General features: G+C 40.5%; 1 protein-coding gene across 2 annotated transcripts in view; it reads right to left on the bottom strand.

The window, feature by feature from the left end:
• MTCL1 (microtubule crosslinking factor 1) overlaps nt 1-22,681 on the bottom strand; it is a 110,251-nt gene that overhangs the window by 21,206 nt on the left and 66,364 nt on the right. For both annotated transcript variants that reach the window (XM_075142061.1, XM_075142062.1), the window contains 5 exons: nt 22,360-22,515; nt 14,108-14,200; nt 11,149-11,379; nt 9,346-9,534; nt 2,184-2,351 (listed from right to left, as the gene is read on the bottom strand). In XM_075142061.1, the coding sequence (XP_074998162.1) occupies nt 2,184-2,351; nt 9,346-9,534; nt 11,149-11,379; nt 14,108-14,200; nt 22,360-22,515 (837 nt within the window). The remainder of the gene's footprint in view (nt 1-2,183; nt 2,352-9,345; nt 9,535-11,148; nt 11,380-14,107; nt 14,201-22,359; nt 22,516-22,681) is intronic.

Genomic DNA, 22,681 nt, shown 5'->3' with positions numbered 1-22,681 from the left:
TCTTTCCTTTTTTTCTTTCCTATACAGAGAGTTGAAGCATCAAAATGCAAAACCATTGCCAGTGACTATTAATTAGGGTTGACTCTCTTGAGGAAAATGCTCTTTTTAATTGACCTACTGCTTCACAAAAAAGGTGGAAAACAGCAGCAGTGAAGACAACAGCGGAGACTAGAAAGGCCTTGATTCTCTATGGGCTTGTCAAGGGTTTGGCAGCTCTATACCCCCCTATGGTAGGAGTGCTGTACAGCCCGCTGCTTCATCACTACTGATCAAAACAATAAAACGACATCATGAGAGGTTCTCCTACCCACATTGACATGACAGACTTGGCTATTTAGCTAAAGCTGTTGTTATGCCACATGTTGGTACAGAATAGCAAAGGATGTTAACATGACTATACGTAATGGTGATGTTTTACATGTTGTTCACTAGCTCCTCCCATTTTGATCCTGAAAACAAAAACACCCCATATTTTGAATCCTTAATATTAGTTTGAGTTAAATTTATGTTTATATTATTTCTATTTCAGGCTTATATTATTATTATTTTTATATTTAATTTTTTAATTGCCTCCTCCTAATTGTGAGCACGTACACAAGACCTTAGTGGGACACTCACATTGTTTGCCCTACCCTAATTGATATTCTAACGATTTATGTGCTATCTTTTTGCTACTGCATTAGGGACCTGTTTTTACCGTGAAATAGAAATGTAGTTTGGGGAATTGGCTAAGGAAGACAGTTTTATGTCTTAAATATTGACCAGTTTCATTCTTTTCATTTGCTGGAAAAAATGTAAAAAGTACTACCCATGGCTCGATAATTACCGTATGTTCTATATTATTAGCAGTGGAGCAGCGGAGGTAGCGAAGAGCCTGATAAAGCCACCAGAAGGAAGGGTGCAAATCTATCTTCTCCCTGAGCAAGAATGGCAGCACCATCCTGGTGCCAAACACCAGGCAGAGCGGCAGCCTGGGAGTTTATGGCCCATGCAAAGGCAAAGCATGCAAGCTCTAAATTGGCAGTTCGTTGTCAGACGAACTTTCTCTAAGTTTTGTTCTTTGTTGCCATCTCGAGTTTAAGGTAAATCTGTCATAGAGGTTTTATTTTGAGAGGAGTGAAAATGGGGATTGATTTTGTTTCCTTTTTCAAGTGATCTGTTATCTGGAAATGTGTGTGCACTAAGCAGCAACTGAACTGAGAATTTGAATCTGCTGAGAGAAAACTCTGCTAAAATAAAAGCTTCTTCCTTCATTCTGGGAAAGCAGCCTAGAGTACCGGGGCAGGAAAAGCGGCGCTCGCATCTCAGCTCTGTGCGTTACAGTGAGTCTCCAATGTTCAGTAAATCCTCCTAAATGTACCACCCTCCCAGCAGTGAATATTTTTATTATATTTGTCTTCTGCAGAGAAGCTCTACAATTGCAAATCTTTTTCTCAGGACCTGAACATACTAGTTCTCCCACCCCTCCCCTCTTCAATGAACTTTGATGCCATCAGCTTTGGAAATGAATCCTTGTGGGTTTTTTGCTGATTTGTTTTCATATTGCTTCAGAAACAGTACATCTTCCATGAACAGCCGTACATGACACTGAAGCACCCGGCACCAGATTTTATATACATACTTCTAACAGTATCCCATGGCGGGTAGCTAGAGCTCTCTCTTCAGTGGGGTACCATCCATCACTAACCAGTAGCTTTGAATAGCTGGTTTAATATTAACATATTGATCTAAAACTTCAGTATTACTAAACCACTCTTTTCTCTCCTATGCATCAAATACCGCAGTTGTCCTGTGCCAAGGCACAGTGACGAGCTAATTGTGAGCATGCCAACATCAAGACACTTTCTCTCCTATAAATGCCAATAAATACAGACACCCGCATGTCTCATTACCGCAGCTGATATACATTACAAGCCAACTCTTCTGAGAAAATACAGGAAAAAGCGGCTCACTTCCTTTGACCTCACCTATGTTACACAGTACCTACTACACGAACACTCGTACTGGGACAACTGGAATCCAAGAGGCAACTCAAGAGGCAAAGCTTTGCTCAGGCTTCAGGGGAGCTTTCAGGCACCAAGGTAAAATGAATAAAAATAGTACCTTTCCTGGCTGTCACAGATTTCCCGTTTCATTAAGCACCTCCGCCATTCTTTACTGGTGTTGGAGGCGGGGTACGTTACCTGTTCGAGGTGGCACTTCAGTTCAGTCATTTCCACCTCCCAGGCTGCCTTGTGCAGGGCATACTGCTGCTGCAGCCCCTGGCGCTCACGCTCCTCGTCCCGCAGCTCCGAGCGGAAGTCATCCAGCAAACCCTTCAGAGCGTTCAGGAGCTTCCGATTTTCACTTGCCTGCCGCAACAAAGCAAAAGAAATGCTGTCATTAGATGGCTTTAGCCTCCAGTTTCATTTTTAGGGGGAAAAATACCTGCACATCCACTGCATGGAAGAGAAAGTGCCTGGGCTAACTTTTGCATGAGAAAACTAAAAATGGCAATGCCTTTTCTGTCTACAGGCTGCCCAGGGAAGTGGTTGAGTCACCATCCCTGGAGGTATTTAAAAGACGTGTAGATGTGGCACTTAGGGACATGGTTTAGTGGTGGACTTGGCAGTGTTAGGTTTACGGTTGAACTCCATGATTTTAAGGGTCTCTTCCAACCTAAACGATTCTATAGTTCTACGATTCTATGATTCTACTTCTTGTTAGCCCTAGTCCTGAAGCACCCATGAAAGTCAAAGATACTGAAGTCATGCTGAAAAAGGCACTAAGCATCTTTCTGGATTGAGGACATCTGTAATAACTTCTTTTTTAATACTGTAAACCAAAAGCTAGAGTATCATTCCTGGAGTTTGTTGTGTAGCTGGACGTCTCATACATACAGTCATTACTCAGCATCAAACCTCAAATATTTGTAAACTACATATAAAGAAAAGGGATTAATTTTCAGTGCTTTTGTATTATCAGATTAAATTACTTCGGAAAAAAAACGGGAGGTTGCCAAGTATCTCTGCTAAGGTGTTTCGCTAGTCTGTACTTCACATTTCTCCTCAGTCCCAGGCAGTTGCACACAGGTTATCTTTGCAGCAGCACCCCGCTTGGTACCAAAGGCACGAATGCCAGCTAGGCCACTTTCCCTCTTACAGATGGGATCACCCACGTCTTGTTGAGAATGTCATGGCCATACTGAAAATGCTGTCTGTGCTGTTGTGCTAGCCAGGAGCCACGAATGGAGTCAAAAGTCTAGCCCAGAGCTGATGCTTGATCTTGGCAAGTACTGAAAGATAGCATGGATACTTATTCAAATCTCTAATTTTTTTTTTCTTAGTTTTGGATTTTACTTTCTGCAAATTCCCTGGAGACTTGCAAAACCTGTCATTTTTATGTTAAATATTGAAGAACGTTTTTTTTAAAGATTCATTCTGGATCAGTAAAACAAAAGGTATCTCACTGTTTTTTGCAGTCATTGAATTAGGAAACAGAAATGTGTAACATGATTTATTTACCCAAAATTTAAATCAAATATTCCCAATGAGCATCTCAAAGACCAAGGAGTAACCAGAGATTGTATTTGACAAGTTATTTTGAATAGAAAAGACTTTCAAGAAAATTATACTTGATTAGCAGACACAGCATGAGCAGAAAAATGGGAAAGCTTACTCAACAAATTCAGCATTTAATCACCTGGTTCTCATGAATGCATTAGCTTCCTTGGGAAGGCCTAACTCAAATTAGCTGCCTCGATTCTTGCATGATAGTCTAATTAATTTTAATTTTTATTTATTTTCCCAAGTGCAGGCTTCCTGCAATTCCTCTTATCTGGTGTTTCATGAAGTACCTACATGGGGACTTCTTTGTAGACAAGTCAAGTAAACAGATATACGCAAAAATCTAAATTATTTTTGATTTTTTCAGTGACAATACATATAAAATTTTATGCAGATAACTAAGCTGATTTCATATGCTCATCAGATTTTTGGCATCACTGAACCCACCTCACCCACTTTTGTAATCACTAATCAGACATACCACGGTGCCTTTTTTCTTTGAAAAACAAACAAATGTGGTCTACTTTTTCCAAGCCATTTGGTTCATCAGCAAAAATATGGTAGATGCAGGGAAATGACTGCAGGTGCTCATTGACTGACCTATAATCTGTTTGGGCTAATGAAATGTGATGGTGTACAACATGGGGTTTTATAAGAAACGCACCCACAGAAGCCGAATTAATTCCATTAACATTTAATGCCAATTAGCAGTTTCCTACTATACAGCAGCAGTCTCCATCATGCATACAAGATCACCTACTTTTCAATATGTAATGAGATTTTATGTTTCCACCATGAATTTTCGTTCTGATACCCAATTAAGGCTAAATTCTCCAAACATCTCAAGCCCCTTGTGTAGTAATCAGAATAAGAGCTCTTTTGAAGATTTATCCTTAGTGTCACAACAGGAGCTGCTGGGTATTGAGTGCATCAAAATTTGGCCTCATCTTCTTTGAAAACCCTGACCTCAAATGTCTATGGAGTGCTTTCACTCAAGAGCCACGTTCTGTGTTTGCTGGTACACTGCATAAACCTTTCTCTGGCCAAGTAATCTAAAGGCACGGCGAGGGAAATGAGGCAGAAGAAAAATAAAACCAAGTAACACTAAAGCAAGCTACACCCCTCATTCCTGTGCATATATTTGATAGCTTTAGAGTCCTGTAAAATTAGGTTTGCAAAGAAGGAAGTGATGGACTGGTACAGAGAGGAGCCAAAAGAGCCTCACTGCAGGTTTGTAGCCTACGGGGATGAGGGCATGTCTTATTTCTAGAGGCATTACATCAACGTTGCTGTTATGAGACAAGTACCCCAGGTGCCCCCTGGGCTTGCTGGGATTTTAATTAACTTGCCAACATAAATCCAATTTTGGTTACATACTTCTACTTCCTGCAGAGAAGTATCTTTTGCATGACTTCTGTATTTACAGTCTGAAGTTGGAGAGGTCTGTGAGATTATTTTTTCTGGTTTGCCAAACTGGAGTGTTTTTGGAGAACAGATGAAGTACTTTTGAGACAATGTGTTCTGAAATACAACACTTATATCTAGACATGCTTTAGATTTCTGTTGGCCAAACAGATTCTACATAACAATAAGTTCTATAGATACATAACAAGGATTGTTACGGTCTTCCCCTTCCTCCCAGGGATGTTGTACAGACAGAAGAAATGGGGCATGGCTGTGATTCCCTGGCCAGTCTCCCATGCAAGGAACTGGCTCTTTAGGACCTTACCAGTTACCGAAATTTAGAGCCTGGAGGAATCTGACTGATTCACAACTGATCTAAGACAAGAGAATTACAAAAGCAGTTTAAAGTATTCTTGTATCCACAACTCAGGATTTATAGGTAAAGGAAACAACAGCTGACAATAAGTAAAAACTTGACGTAGTAAACCTCAATTAAGTTCCAGGACTTTGGAGTCTTTACTAAGTTGAGTCAATCCCAAAAATGGGAGCATCCAGCTCTAGAAAAGTTTGGGATCAGAGAAGTTGTTTGAAGCATAGTTCTGCTTTTAATCACCATTTTTTTTTTCTCTGAGAATGTCACTTAAGAATTTAGCCACAGTCTGGTATTACAAGCAGTTTAGTAGCAATCAATTAAAAACACAAGGTCAGGAGCCTAAACAGCGAACGAGAACTGTGCGTTTTCTCTGTCTAATCACAGATCTAGGCAAAAGTGAAGCTGGATCTTGGTGCAAATCATTTTAGTATATTTAGGTCTTAATTACTATTCCTTTGGGCTTTTCTCTTAGCTAAGCTTTGAAAACAAATACTGTATGAGCAAAAAAAAGATCTAATTGGTGATTTTCCTGACCCCCCCCTCCAGCAACAACACAAATGTATTTAAATGCTTTTTCCATTGGACCACAGATGTGTAAACTCTTTTCTTCTTACTCCCCTGATCTTCCAGAATCCAACAGGCATTTCACCCTTTCTACTCAACTGAACCAAAGCTCTTCCTTTTTCCACAGGCTATTCTGCCTGATCTCTTACTACACACATAGAAACGCTGACTTACAGCAAGCCCTCCTCAACTGTGCCACCAGCCCGACTTGCCTGCTTACCTCCTGCCCGAGACTGGACTTTCTGCTTGGCTCTTGAGCCTTGCCAGTTCCTTGCCCAACCCTTTCTGCAGTGTGCCCCAACTACCAGCCAAGGGACAAAGCCATGAAGAGGAAGATGAATCGGCCCTTCTCAGAGTCCCCATCTACTCTGCCTCTCATCAACTAACCTTTTTTCTCCTCTTTCCCCTCTGCTACGCCTTCATCCCTCCACACACACTGGCCACATAAAAATCCCAGACAAGTGTGACGTGTACTTTTCACTGAGTCGAGTACCTCAAATCATAATAATATAAAATTAGAGGCTGCTTGTTGAAATTAAGGCCTCAGGGTTTATAATTTTTCTCAAAACAATTCCGCTTTCCAGGCAGGGTGAGAAAGTCAGCAGCAAGAGCGCAGGCTGAAAATACAAGCCATTAAATATTAACATTAAATGTTAAAAATAAATATGGGTTACTTCAAGTTACCGTAGGCTCTTTCTTTTTTCTGACCTAGTTATCTCAGCCACTCCTAGACTATCGCAAAATTTCCTTCCTAATGTGAAACAAATGCTGATGCATTTCATCTCGGAGCTTGCCAGGCAGAACCAGCAACTTAGGGCTCTCCTGGGCAGGTGCAAACCTTGGAGACTTCCAGCTTCACCACTCACCCCAAATTCCCCGGATAAACAGTGCTTTTTTCCAGCTGTGGGCTTAAGGAACCTGCAGAAGACCCCCAAAATCCTGGGTGTTTTTTCAGCGCAGCCTGATTAGTCAGTGGTATACTGGGAGGTGAACATTGCCGAGATCCACTCCTTCACGAAGGACGTGCTCTGGGTCTACTGATATCTCAGAGCTTTTAAAGCTGGGACAACGCAGGCAAAGTGTTTTCTTGCTCTATTTTTGTTTAGTTAATGTGTTTTGGGATCATATATGAATTAAGTGGAGCTGATGTTTATGGGTGAAAATCTGTAATGTGTGTAGAGCAAGGACCAGGGTCTGTGAGGTTGGTGAGCACAGCGAAGGTCCCGCACGCAGGAGGTTTGCAGGGCCAAGCCATCCACCATAGTGAGATGGACAATTCAGGCCCAACTGATACTAAGGTTTGTGAGGACAGAGCAACGCTCTGGCAGAGCCTCAAGGGCGCAGGAGGTGTGCAGGCAGCTACTCCTCTGTTGTGGTCCTCCAGAAAACACTTCTGATGCCCTGAATCTATGACAGCATCAGAATTAACCTACACTAGGGCTTCCTATTTCTGTGCCAGAGAATAATCATAATCCTTTCTTGCCGCTGACAAATACAAGCCCCGTAGCACTGAAAACCCTTTTTACATGCTTGTCAATAAACACAGTGCTTGTTAGAAGATTCACTAGCGTAAGCAGGCAAAACAAGTAACAGTGCTTAAAATGAGAAATATTTAGCAAACTTACTCATTCTTGCATTGTTGAAATAACACTTTTTTTCCTGGTTGGAAGGCAAGAAACCTATTCTACCTTCACAAGTCCATTTGGATATCATGCACTATTCACTATCAAGAGGGATATTGAGGTGTGGTCTGTTCCTATGGATCATTTTTTTAAGCAAGATTAGCTGGAACTGCTGCATTAGAACATCATGCAATGTATACAAAAATGAATTATAAGCAATCCTACTTCCCATTTCTGCCAACTTAATCGAGATTAATGCCTAAGCAACGATTATGTCAAAGAGGGCTTAATTTATTTGAATGTTCTTGGTCATTTTAAGAGATCTATATAGAAAGTTAGTACATGACAGAGTTTGTACTGAGATAGTGTGTTAGTTTATATTTATTTCACTCATTCTAGATTAAATCAATCTACAGATGGAATGCAGTTAAATGACGTGCTCAGGAGCATCTCCTCCATGGCCTTCTTCGGCCTCTACCAGAGAAGAGCTTGCTGAAAGGATGACAGTGATGGGTCTGGGTGACTGGCAAGGTAGAACCTTTCCAAATGCCAAACTGATCAAATGAATACTACCTTGGTAGCACACTTCACAGAAAATAATAGCTAGAGAAGGGAGCTGTCAGCTAGCACTATGAAAAAGGAAAGCAAAACAGTATATAAACTTAAAGCAGAATATGAAGTAGCATGAAGACCACAGATCTCTACTATTTTTATTCAAACAGAAATTCTAACTGAAGTTACATCTTGAACTAGAGAGGTAGGTTGCAAGACAGCCTGTGCATCTCCCAGCACCAGCCTAACCTTATTATAGATAGAGACTTACTGTTGCCTGCTGCGTATCTATTAGACCATATAGATAACAAGCAAACAGGTTGTACATTGTCGTGAGAGTCTGGGGAATTCAAGGCAAAGAACTGAAATGCAGACACACGCAATCCTCAGATCCTGCAGCGAGTCCAGCAAAGTAATGCGGTCACAGAGAGTACATATTTGTCTGAGAGCTCTCACTGTGGAGCAGGCTCCAAAGTCAAGGACCCGGATAGAGATGGGGCATAAGGCATAAAGCTTCAAGACGTTTTTCACTGGATTTTTATTTTACACAGAATTCGTGCTCCATTCTACTTATGATTGCAAATAATTCCATGTAACAGGATGCTCTCATCTGAACGTCTGCCATTTTAAAAATATAAGAAGATGCTCCTGAACAACTGTTGGAAGCCTTAAGTCTGTCCCCTTTGAATGTTTGCTATTATTATTGTTAGGTATATTAAATGCACAAAGGAAAAAGCTAGGATATATGTCAGGGCTCTGACACACACAGGCAGGGCACAGGAGATGTCAGGGAAAAGTCAGCATGATTTGCTTTTAGACATTTAAAAACAAGCCCAGTGACAGGAAGGAACTTTTGCATTGTTTTCCCATCATCTCTAAGGGAAACATTAAATACATGTGCTAATTTCTTAAACGATTTAAAGGAAATAAAATCACCTCTTCTTGCTAAAAGCTTGACAGTAGAATACAATAGATATGCTCAGGCAAGAGGAGCATGTAAATTCTGCAAACCATCACATACTGATAGATGTTTCTGGGCAAACAGCCACAAGAGGAAATAGGATTTTTCACTGCACTGACAGCATCTGCCAACAGGAGAACAGTAATCATGTGGCTCCTAATTAAATATAAACATAATAGATGAAATCCACTGTAATTGCTGTGTAGCTAGAAGTATTTTTACAAGTATAATTCTAGATGATTTAACACAGCAGCAGAAGAAAATGAACTCCCTTGGAAAATCCAGTTTCCATTCTCAGGGCATGATATACAAATGGTATAGTACCTGCTTCTGCTGCTGTAGTAATTCTGCAGTCTGCAGCTGTGGTCCATGATCAGTGCTCTCCGTGGTGGGACGCTGGGAGAAATCTGTCAGTGCAAACACAACATCCTCCTCCTCCTCCTCTTGCTCTGCAACATCCACCTTCTGCTTAGACTGAACGCCAAAGTCTGGGAGTGCCTCAGGGTGCTCGATCTAAAATGCAAGAGATGGGACACATCAACACTCTTTTGCCATTTATCTCGGGGGACAGAAATCTATTGAAGGGCTAAGGGAAGGGACTATCTTCCCCTGCATCTCTGTGGTGGGATATATTGACTTCTATTCTGTAGGCAACAGGAAATGATCTTTGGGTGATATATGACATGTTGCATATGTGAACACAACACTATGCAGGCCTGCAAAATAGGAGATCTATAATCCATCACGCATTAATGAAAAACTATACAAGACACTGATGTATTGTCTGATGAAGATACGGAGATCAGGAAGTATCTAAATCTAGCACTTTATTCTCTCTAATGCGTTAGCAAAACACATGACTCCAATAATGACTGGAGGTAGATTTATTACAAATTAACCAGTCAAAAAATCCAAACAGTGAAAAAATGAAAGCTGTTTTGATATTAGAAGATGAGCTAGTTTACATAGAAGCAAATTAGTACTGCTGAAGTAAAATAGAAGCAAATTATTTCTAAATAGCTCATCTTATTCCTAATAAGCTCATCTCTTGTTTCTGAGTCATATTACCACAGCAGATGAAGGTGAAGATGTTCATCCACCATTTATCTAAGAATACAAAACACAATACTGGAGTATTCAAGTTAAGCATACTCCTACCAGACCTGAAAGGTTACTTGTACTGCCAAATGCAGCAAACACTGAAAAACACTAGGCACGTAAGTACCAGAAATACTGAGAAAAATTACTTAGTTGCCTTAGCAAATGGTTTCAGAATTGCATGAACCTGCAAAATAAATCTATTATTCTCAAGAATTTTCTATAAAATATCAGAACGGGCAAACACTTTTTTAAACTTAATTTTTCTTTAGGTAAGATTTCCAAAGCAAATGGTAATTCTGGATGTGCAACTCAACACTATTTAGCAGCACCTTTTTTCACAGTTCATGTTGGCTGGCAATCACACCCCTGCTGAGATGTGTCAGCTTGGGGATTCCAGGTTGTTATGTACGTCTGAAATTCCTGATCTTAATTTAGTCGCTACTTTGGAAAATCACCATGATGACTACTGGCGTACTGCTGCTGACGGTGATAGACGTGTGTATGGAGAAGAGGAACAAACAAGAATGATTCACTCTAAGTTCCCACAAGAAGCTGTATAATTCTCCTGCCAACATGAAAACAGAGCTTCCCTCCATCTGTATTGATGAAGGCTTTGCAAAGAACACACTGTGCACACGATGAGAAAAATGACAGCACTCAGCTCATCTAAACACATTTGACTCCATCAGCTCACTAACGTGTTTTGTCTTTCCAAAAATTTTTCAGGAGTCTTTGAGACCTAATTAAATTTTCATTTACTATGAGAGAGTTTTTCAGGACCAGATGTTTGTACTAGTTAAGGGTTTAGATTTAAAGATGGGTGATCTGTAACATATCATGCAGAATATACTTTAGCACAAGCCAACTAAACAAGAGGCTTCGTGTTTAATTTGAATCCCCTTTAAATCTATGTATAATTATAAAGTTGCTGATGCCACATCATATTTAAAGTCTACATTTAAAGAAGGGACATCCCAGTACCCCACTGCTTGCAACTTCATTGGGTTAATGAGGTGGGACAGTTACCTCTAATATGTCCTCCCCTTCCTCCTCCATTCGCTTGCCTTGCCGCCAATGTTTCAGCAGCCACTTCAGTTTGACATACAGGAGAAAGGTGTCCTGCTTGAAATGCCTGAGTTCTTGCTGCAGCAGACTTTTCTCCTGGCTCCAGGTCTTCTCTTCCAGTTTGTTCTGCAAAGTCAAGCTCTGCACTTCCAAGTCTTTTCTCCGCAGGGTCTGCATATGCTCCTCCTCCAGCTTTAATGGAACGACAGACACCATGTCAATGGGGTGGGGTCCTGGGGCAGTTTCCAGCACTTGTACTTTGGGTGAGACAAACTGAAATCTCTAATTTTCATCAGTAGTGAGTAGCTATTGAGTTTGGCTCAGTAAGTTCCTCAGCAGTTATAACTGTTGAGGAAATTAGAGGATAGCAGGCGATAAGCTTTGCTTAGATAACCATATCCAAGTAACCTGCTGTGGAAGTGGACATTTATTTTAAAGATGCACGAGACCTCTGCTGATGCTTAAACATTTTATATCACTCATATTTTCCTCCCTCTCTTGATTGTATCCCTGCAGTATGTTCCCAGCACAGCCACCGCCCCATACTGCTGCACATATCACACCTGCTAAAAGCATTTGCAGCCATTTCTACAAGGTGGGACCACAGCTGCCCTTCAGACAACCTGGAATATTATCCTTGCCTTTTCACTCCCCAGCCACAGACTCATCCTTTCCTCTGTGGCTATGTCTCCATCTGCTTCTGGAAGGGCAACGCTTCTGAAGGAACCACATCCAGTATCTCAGATACAACTACTAGTCCCTCACTTCTCACAGTTCATACTTGGAGGCATCTGAATGACTTGCAGCAAACAGTTTGGAGCACTCGTATAATTACATCTGTTTCAACACAAGGCCACCTAAAACATTATCCTTTAAACGTGACTTCTCCTTCAATATGTCAAAATCAAGCCATTGCTGACCTGCGCCCAATAGCATTTGTACAGGTTAGTTGTACAAGATCTCACGTTCTGCATGGATGAAATAGTGTTTCCACTTCAACCAAGCTGTGGTTCACATTGATCAAGAAAAGGCAGATGGAAAATGAGTACAGAGCCACTGCTTCCAGGTGCCAGTTTCTACTATTTTCCATTCTGCCGAACAACAGCCTCTCCCTTTGCTGACCAGCTCCATAGATGAAACCTATGAAAGCCACAGTACACTAATGACCACAATGATTTAAACCGTAAGAACATACCCTGCAACAAACAACATTCACACAAGAATGAAGAATACTTCAGAGATTCTTTTTCAGGAGCGTGGACTCCCTAGCACTTAATACTGCTACGAAATAGATGCTTGATTTTCATGGCAGCATTCAGATGCTTCTGACACAGGCTACTGGTCCATACTAGATGGTTTACTAAGGACTCTCCTGCCCTTTAAATGATGTGCTCTGGCATAATGCAAATTTTCAAATCTACGCTACTATGCCTTAAAAAATTCCTGATTAAATTACAATTATTTACAGTAGTTGCTAACTTAAATGGGTTTAAAATGCATCTTAAAAGTAGTCTGGAACAAAATTAGCTGTAATGGCCCCAAAAACATACACACAACTCCTAATAACACTCATGGAGATTGTACACTGCTAGCACACATCAATTTGATGTCATTAAACATTGCTAAAAATGAAATAGTGAAAAAGGGGCTTATTTTAAATTCAATTTTTACAGGAAGAAACAAGCAGATTTTGTGTTGATGCAGGTTCTTCCACCAAATGAAGTTATGGTTAAATACAGCAAAGATCTGAGTCATTTCCACCAGAAATCCTGGAAGATGATAAAAAAGGAACAATATCAACAGGATGGGCATAATCTGGAAAAAATGAAGAATCCAGAAGATGCTTTTATTCTTCTATTTCTACTGGCTGTCAGCATGAATAGCTAGCTTTGATTTTGCTGCATTTTTCATTGTTTTTACAAGCTGTTATGATCTAAGTCCCTGTGGTCACAAATTCTTGCAGAAGACCCTGGTGGAGGTAGCTTCATAGAGTATTATATTTTTTCAATGGATAGCTATTGCAAAAGAAAAGAACTTTAAGAGGCAGCAATAGCTTCCAAAAAACTTTCATGGCCAAGGCAACTAGGAAGGAAATCAATTTACTGGTTGCCTTCAAAAGCCTCCATGAGAAAGCTCCTATGGAGATCAACTGGAAATTAAAGCTACTTATGAAAAAATGGAGAGATACCACTTGGGCATAATGAGATTAGCTGGCACAAGGAAAAATGCTTTACAGTATGCAACAATTATGCTGAATTTAGTCTATGAAGTAAATTTTAAAAGAAAACTTCAGTTAAGAGCCAAACAGCCTGCAAAAATTAGCAACAGATTTTTTTCGCTCTAGGAGCTAGAGATCACAAAACGATTGACTAATCTGTTCCAGCCTTCAAAAGAGCAGGGGGAGCCCATGTAACAAAATATAATTTATTCACCAGTTATGAATAAGAGGGTTGGAAGCATGGGGTACTGAGAAATACAAAAAAGTCTTGATTTGTGCCTCAGTTATGAGCGTGTAGCAACTCCTCCGACTTCAGAGGAGTGTTGGTTTTTCTTTGGGCTAGGAGGGGTCAGAATAAGGCGTAGAGCCAAACTGTGCTCCCAGAGGTCAAACGCACCCTTCCCCAGCTCACAGAGGGCTAAAGGGGCTGATATGATTCCCCACAGACTATTTCACGTCTCTACCTCAACTTCCCCTGCACAGGGGAGGACAAAACTTCTCTCCACCAAGCAGAGAAGCCAGATTCAAAGAGGCAAAATAGGCTTGAGTTTACATTTCCCCAACTTCCAGATTCTTCATTTACTCAGATGAGGTCAAACAGGCACAGTCATCAGGACACAAGTTCCCATGGCCCTGACCAACAAGGTCCATGCCACACGTCATGGCCACGCAACTCTCCCAGCAGGCAGGTTTCGTATTTACCTGGATGATCCTTTCTGTAAACTTTTCTTGCTCCTCTCGGTGAAGTCTCGTCTCCTGCTCAAGCTGAGCCTGAAGCTCCTGTATCGATACATTCTGTACAGGTAAAACATGGGAATCCCTGAGCTGATCAGCATGACAAAGGGATAAGTTTAGCAGAAAACGTGTCTCCGTGGTGTAAAAAAAAGGAAAAAAAGAAAAGAACTGCAGGACAGACATCTGCACAACTCACGGTTATCAATAGTTAAAACCAAAGCACAGTGTGCAAATAAATAGCAATGCCCTAAATATGTGTGGGAATTTCCTGTGTGGCTTCTTCTGAAAACTAAAGCTGGGATGCTGATGTTACATGTTGGATATTCCCTTCAGGCCTCTGCCCTGGGTTTGCACTCGAACAGCTGAGACAGTGCACCATCAATGACTTTTGCCAGATGAGCTCCTATTTACAGGATTACATATTTGGTGGCATATTTCTTTATGATAATCAAAGCTATAAAATTTTAACATCTCTGCAGAAGATGCATCTAATGCACATATATTGAACCTAATTATTTATTCATTTGCAACACTTCTGATTAGGCAGTTAATGGGATAGCATTTATTAAACCAACTAAGCATATAAGGTCCTTCTCTTCAGATACAGGACAGCTCTCTGCACAAGTCGACTTCATTCTGCGATTTCTACTCAAAATAATTACTCCACAAGCGCCACAGTGATAAGCTGTGTGAGCCTGAGATCTGACCAAAATGCTTAAGTATCTCCCCTTTCAAGTCCAACACTACTTTAATCTTAATACTTTCAATTTTATGCTCTCATTAAGTTTGGCATCCCATCCACTTTACTTCTGAAAGTTACTTAATTCAAAAATAAAGACCCAAGAAGGCAGAGTCAGACCTCATTATTTATACTATGTTAATTAATCTTGTGGCACTTATATTCCTGATCAGAACTTTCTATGCCCTGCATTTTGTGTCTCTCACATTGGAGCTAACACTGATTTGTCTGTACAAAGGTGATGCTCGCCCAGATGCCATCCTTTTCACATGTGTGACCACAGAAGACACTACAGCACCAAACTCCTACTTCCCAGAGTAAAGACGCATTTAAAGAAAGGATCACTTCAGGCTTCAAAGCGTAATCCCAAATTTTCTCCTGGCCGACACCCAGCGTGCTCCAAGCTCAGCGGCTGCAAGGACGTAACACAGGTCGTGGGACCGCTCTCGGGGGCTGCATTGCCACTTCCCCTCCGGCATCAGCCCCGGCACCCATCTCCTCTCCCCGAGCACTCCTCCCGCTTCCCAAGAGCAAAACCAGCTGCTGCCGCTGTTCGGGCTGCAGCAGCCCTTGCTGGGACACTTTTGGTTACTCAAAAAGTATTTGTCACTGGAATAGACGCTCCTCTCCTCCTCTAGAGAAAAAGGAGATAAGGCAGATGGAAGCATCCCATAAACCACCCGCAGGACCATACTCCGCTGGATAACGAAAATCACCCTACATATACTTTCTGGGCCCTGTCAGTTCCTTCTTTACTTGATTCACTTATTGACTTGTGCACGTCTGTTTTGTAGCTGAGGAAGCGACACTTCCAACCCTCTGAAAGGTACATATAAAGTGACCAAGAGCACTATCTTGCATTATCTGCCTTATCGATTTCATCTTATGCCTTAACATGTCTGCAGACATTTTGTATTGCACAAGGCCAAAATTCAGTCTCACAAATGATTTGGAAAGAACTGCTTGCAATGGGATTTGCCAGTTTTGCACAATTGTTTGTTAATCATGAGATGGTTACGAGCAGGTATATCAGCTTAGATTTCTCATCCAATAAAGGAAAACTTACTTTTGACCGAAATTTCTGCATTCTTTTACTCTGATCCGGTTTCTTGAGGAAAATGGTAAATAAGAACCAATGTACCTAGTTAATTCAGGTGTACTTAAAAAAATGTGTGGTCCTTCTTTTTATGTATTCAAAATCATGCAAAGTCGATCTGGTGAAAACATATACAACATGGCAACCCTCTTCTGTTGGCAATAATCACTTAAAAAAATCTCACGTGCCTCCAGAAATGGAAACAGTATGATTCATATAAAAATGCATAGATTGTTAATTTAAAATATATAGGAAGCATAACTGATCTTAGGATGACTCTCCTTACAGTCATACAATTACACATTTAGATAGGTAGAAATATTATTGGTCTTGGGATTCCTGAAACTGGAAGCTGAATCAGAGCAGCAAAAATCCTACCAGGAAGGTAAGGTTTGAATTTTTCATTATTCACTTCACACTTTTGTTTTCAGTGAACAATGATTTGCTAAAAGATCATTTCTTCTACTTTAGACTAGTATTAATTGGAATCACAGTTATGTATATACTGACAACACCTTATGTCTGCAAAATTAGGGCAAGAAAATTATAAACTCATGCAATTTTTTGATAAACATGCAGCCCATGCAAAGCCAAGTTTCAGGAAACTTGGGCGCTGGGATTATGGGATAACTGCTGGAATTACTAGGAAGAGATTAAATACATCATAAAGGCAGATAGACTATTACATGCACACTACAGAGTGCAAATCTTTTTTACAATTGCTTTGCCTCTTTAAGGACAATAGATTTTTATAAGCAGCAAAGTAAACATGCTGAAGAGCAGTTAATGCATGAACGCAGAGCTGCAAACCTTCTGCCTCCCAGTGCAACCTGAGGACTCTTCATAGTCCATAATTTCATATAATGTCATTTCTATCAGAAGCATTGGGATTAGTACTGCTTAAATCAAGGAAGATAAGGCTGCTTAAGCACCAAATAGATTGCTGCAAACATCTGGATTGTGAATGAAGAAGGTGTAGAAATGTATCATGTGATATTTGTACGCAGTTCGGGTACCTGGCATTGCACTGATGGACGTCTATACATTTATATTTGGATATCAGGCCCCTATCATGTAATAAGCAGGGTGTAGTCTGTGGCACAACTGTGGTTTTGTTTTGTTTTGGAAAACAACGCTGCTACAAAATGGACACAGAAGTTGATAACCTGTTAACTTCCATTCTTTGTCTCCTTTGTTCGCACTATGAGGAATGGAAAACACCCTGAACGTGACGGCCACCACACAACATACCGACACCACAGAAACAGACACAAACTCACTACAACAAGACATACAAACACACTATAATGGGAACTACAAGCTAGTGCTACTCCATCACAGCACCACAGAAGCAGTTGCACTTCATCCGCAGCTCGACACCAACTGACAATTTCCCAGGAATCCCAATTATGGCATTTCCAGATCCACTTCCACTCCCATTCTCTTGGACAGGCAGTGCCAAATCCTTCTGCCGAGTCCTTTTCTCTCACCTGTTATCACTCCAGAACAAGCTAATCCACGCCGATGTCTTTACCTCAAGAGGATGTTCAGAGAAAAGTCATCCATGCTTTGGGGGCTTCATCAGCACTCCCTCATTGCACTGACCCCTTTCTGCCCCTCTCAGCACGCTGAAGGCTTTTCAGGTTACTTTTCAGCTTGCACAATCCCACATTTCTGCCATGACTTGTTTTTACAATATTGCCATGCACTGCAAGGTACGTCTGGGTTTTACTTGTCTGTTTTCTCCATTTTACCATAGCTAATTGCAATCTCATTGCCTGCAAACTTGATCGGTTTATATGCAACAACTGTGAACATCAAATTTCATGGAATCTTTCTTTTTAGCCTTTTTTTTTCCAGAAGGGATGGAGCAAAATATTGCCTGAGGAGGCAGGGTAGAAAGATGCTCTCCAGCATTTTTGTGCAATTCCAGGAAGCCAAAAGATGAACATTTTATGCTGCTCACCTAACACTATGTTCTAATGCTTTGGTATTTGGACCTTACATTTGACCACGCAGTCTAAAAACTGCTACTTTTTCACACGTGACGGCTGACCACTGCATGCATACAATCAACCAGACTAGATAGATAGGAACTTTCATTGCCTTTTGTATTACTTTTTACATGCAATACACATCTAATTGAATTCTCAGAGGCTGCTTCTGAAGAGGTACTCTTCTCCTCACCCCTTAAAAATGAATTACATATATTCCATTTGCTAGTGTACAATATGCAGTTGTGTGGTTATTTGTCTGTGCTTATATGGAGAGTCTCTGATTTTGGGAAAACACAGAACACTTTGCTCCAAGTCTCTAAAAATCCATCTTATTGTATGGATAGTACACAAAGTCTCACCAAGTTCAGTTAGGACTGGGATATCCAGATTTACATCATAAAGGGTCTTTTAAGCCATTATATTGTCAACCTTTACGGAATCTTGCATAGCAAGAAAGAATACAATTCATCAAAGTAAATTATTCTTGCTGCCCCTAATCTTGGTGGGAAGGAATACTGTCAGCACCAGTTTGTCTTTCTTCTTCCCAGCTTTGCATTGGAGGAATAGTGCACACTAAGAGATACAACTTTTTATGTGGTCCTCATTTGCTGGGTTGGTTTTTTTTTCAGAAGAAAGAAAAGTCACAATGTATAAAACATTCACTGTTTCCTTTCTGGGAAAACAAAATCTTAAATCAGGGCAAGAGAAAAGGATGCGTAAATTTTCAGCACATGGCTGGGAGCTGCTGCAAAAGCCATCCAGCTGAAAAGCTCTCACGTGGAATTATGAAAATTGCACAGAAGGAGCACAGACACTCCAAAACCAGCTAAAAATAGAATATTCAAAATATAGACTGAAATTCTCCTCGTATGTCCAAAATGGATCCATACAGAAGTTTTGATTCAAAGCAGGTGGTAAAGTGACTTACCTAACTTGCACATCACTGTATCTGATTGGTCCACACTTAACCCAGGTATTAACTTAGAGTAATAGAGATGTTTTATATTTTTTATGGGCATGATGAGTAAGGAAAATGGATAAACAGATTAAGAATGGCCTAGAAGAAATTATTCTTCAGTGTGAGCTCTTCCTACTTTATTACTAGACCTTGTGGAAGACTTGCTTTTTAAGACATGCTCTCACCTTCTCTAGCCTATCTGCTTTCATTTTAATTCTCTGGTGACAATTTGTTCCTTTTAAGTGAATTCACTTCAGTTCTTTTTCCATAAGCTGGGAGTGTCAGAGATTTTGTGGCATTTTTCTACACAGAAACAAATGTGTAAGTCTTTAAAAGCCATGTATGAAAATAATCCAAATCTGAAATGCAGAGATGAGTGCTTTTGCCTTTGGGGATATATACTTACTCGGGTAAGGGCAGAACTAATACCTTCCGAAGGAACAATCAGAGCTAGGAGATACAGCTCCATTTTAGAGCATCAGGTATCAAATACTGCAACAAACTATACTTGGTCATTTGAAACAGTGAAATTTTTCTTCTCAGGAATGTCTTCTTGTTTCTGAATAAACACAAGGAGACTGCTTAAGGAAGCTGCCTTTTGTTTATGGATATTACATTGGTAAAATGGGTAAAATTCACCAGATGAAAAATTATTTACCATTTTTCCCACTGGTTCCCATTTGTTGCCATAGTAATGCTTTGATTTGTACCAGCATTTGCTCCATGAAGCATTGTGTTACCTTTTTTAGTTCCTCGTGTCTTTTAGTCAGGGCAATTCTCACTTGTTCACTCGCCTTTTCTTTGGATGCTAAAGAATGATTTCCCCCTCCCACCATAACCCGGCTCTGCTAAAATCATGAATAATGGATCGAACATCCACTCCAATGGGCTCCAACCTCCCGCAACAGCAGCTGAATGGCTTGTTTCAGCAAGAAAACAAAGCCCTGCTCTTAAGGCAATTTCAAGATATAATTTCCCTTGGACTGTGACTCTAACCCACTTCTTTAACATGCAAATACATTTTAATAATACTGTTGCACTAACAACTGCAGTGCAAAGCCCAAACAAAGGCAGATGTTTACAGTTAGGCTACAGGGTAGTTTCAAGCACAAGTCAGTCTGCATTTATTGTATTTAATCAAACAATTAGGCTCCCACGCTGCTCATTTTTAAAAATAGGAGAAATGGCTAAATGGAAGCTGCTCAGCATTGCTTGGGAAAATTTTCATTTAAAATTCAGCTTGGAAAAAATGAATTTAGAAAAATGGGTTTGCTTGCTTAAAAAGAAAACATTTGCCTCACTGAAATGAAATGTGTTCTTCTCATGCTGAAAGTCCATACACAGTAAGAAGATCATCAATCAATGTTATCTGCTGGCCAGTGCATATATTTTCACTTCAGAAGTTAAAGCAGATAACGGCTTACATGTAGCCATCTCTGCTGTGGGCATTGAAAGGTTTGAGTCTCCATCTGAAATTTTTGTGGTAACAAAAAAATACCCTTTGGTATCTGAGTAATATTTTTCCCTGCTCATTCATCTGGCACAAAAAAAAGGTAGTTTTTGCTAGTGCAGTGTATGAAATTAAAAAAGAAAAGACTAAAAATGATACCATACAAAATTATTTGAAGGAATTTTCTGTTTCACTTGGGTTTGACTATTACAGATTATAAGATTTCAATTGGCTGTCCACCCACTGAAAAGTTTCAGTGTAAAGCAGTGTAATATTCTTTGTTGCTTAAGTAAACCTGACTGAAACAAACACCTTAGTCTTCAGCATTTTCTCAGGTTGGGCCATTTGAGCGCCAGCCTTGCTCACCTTTTGAGTACATCTGGACCTCAGCTGAATATTCTCTACCTTTGATTATAATTACTGGCTTGTTCCTTGTCAGGCTATGGTGTGAAAACTATCCATCCTCTGTTTAAACACAGCTTGTTGTACACAGTTTACACATCATGCCATCCTGGGAGAGGAAAAAAAGATGTTGTGCCAAAATAACCCAAATCCCTAATCTTAATAGAGGGCTCACATATACAGGACTTGATATAATAATGAGGCTGATCTACGGTAAGAGGGAATTAATAAAGATGACAGAATTTAAACTGAAATATTGTAAACATTCGCTGTGGTGATTTTCTGACCTAATCTACCATATCTATTGACCAATACAATTGCAAAAGGATCCATGCTGAACAGCAAGGTTTCTCTACCTCATCGTCCCATTTCACAGCTGAGGAAGAAAGACTACGTTTCAGTGAGAGACTTATGGTGTCCCGAGTTTATCAGATATCCTTCCTGAGGTTTATTATCACTGGTAAAAGTGAAAAGTTGGATGAGAAGCTGCCGAACAAATTAATTATTCTAATACTACCAAAACTCTGCACTGTCACGATAGTTTAAAACAAACAAAACCAAACCAGCAAAGAATTATCTGTGTTAAGATGAAGGGCCACTCTCCCTTTGATATTCAATACAGCTTCGTGCTGCTTGGCTACCAGCTACCCTGAAGATTTTTCTTCCTACCCCTGCTTTCTAGTGTTTCTTACTGCTAACTCACAAACCCAGCTGTCCCAGCCAGCATTCTCCTTTTCCCAGACTCAATTAGGGGTTTCAGATATACTAAGGCCTCTGCATGCGTCTTTAGAATTAAAACCATATTAAAACTCATCCCTCACTAGAAGCTACTCTAACCACCACAGTTTCAAGGTAGATTTGGCTTCCCAGTGGCCAGTAGAAAAGTTTTTCAATGCTCCAGCTTGCCTTTGCGAAGACAGATTAGAAATTGTTTTCTTCAGGACTAGTTGTAGTGTCTGGACAATCTATGTTCATGAGAAAGCAGCTAAGGAGATGTTTACTGAGGCTGATATGGCCTCTGCATGGATGAAGATTTAAATAAAAACTGATCAATGTTTTTGACGAATGGAAAAGTACTCAACAACCCAAACAATGGAGAATTCTGCTTTAAATAAGTTTTTTTGGAAGCTTCAGGGTGCTGTGTTCCCTGTTGAGAATCACCATGCACACCAGCATCAAACCCTCTCCTGCGCAGACTACTGCCAGGCAAAATGCAAAGCAGTCTCTATATGTAGACTTTCCAGATTTAAAATATCCAACAAGGTGAAACCTGGAAGCACGATCTCACACCAGGGATTACAACCTCTTCCAGAGATCTTTTGTTACTGTACTCAATTATAGTGGGTCCCTGAGCCATATTTTCCCACTTAGCGAAGCTACTGGGAGTAGGGTGATGAGTCCAAAGTCAGGACCAATTTGCTTCTCTGAAACTGCAAGGGGGAAAAGAGGTCAACCACAAATTTCACAACAGGGGTGCTGTGTTTGGTCCAATTTACTCCCCCAACCCCTGGCTTCTGTTACTCATCTCCTGGCTAAGGCAGCAGGAGGCAGTGAGTAAGACGGGCTGCTTTGCTGACCTCTAGACTGAAACAGCCCTTGTCTCCTGGCCTGTAGAGTTTAATGTCTCCATCAGCTCTGCGGTGTGGGTCGGTGGTGGCTCGCTGGTGGTGAATCTCTCGCTCCTCTCCACGATCTTGTTTGAGCTGCCACTCCATCTGATCCCTCAGTTTGGACTGTTAGGTGCATGGGCGGTTTATAACAAAAAAACAAAAGGACAGGAGGGAATAAAGAAAACAAAAATGGGTAAGGTAGACGACTGAAAAACTACAAGACAAAGAAAAGCGTGAACAGAAAAACCAACTTAAATACAGTGGCATAAGAAAGTGAAGAGAACAAAAC

This window comes from Calonectris borealis, chromosome 2 (assembly GCF_964195595.1).
Source record: "Calonectris borealis chromosome 2, bCalBor7.hap1.2, whole genome shotgun sequence".
Taxonomy (NCBI): Eukaryota; Metazoa; Chordata; class Aves; order Procellariiformes; family Procellariidae; genus Calonectris; species Calonectris borealis.
The sequence above is the reverse complement of the archived record's forward strand: the minus strand, read 5'-3'. Positions and strand labels throughout refer to the sequence as shown.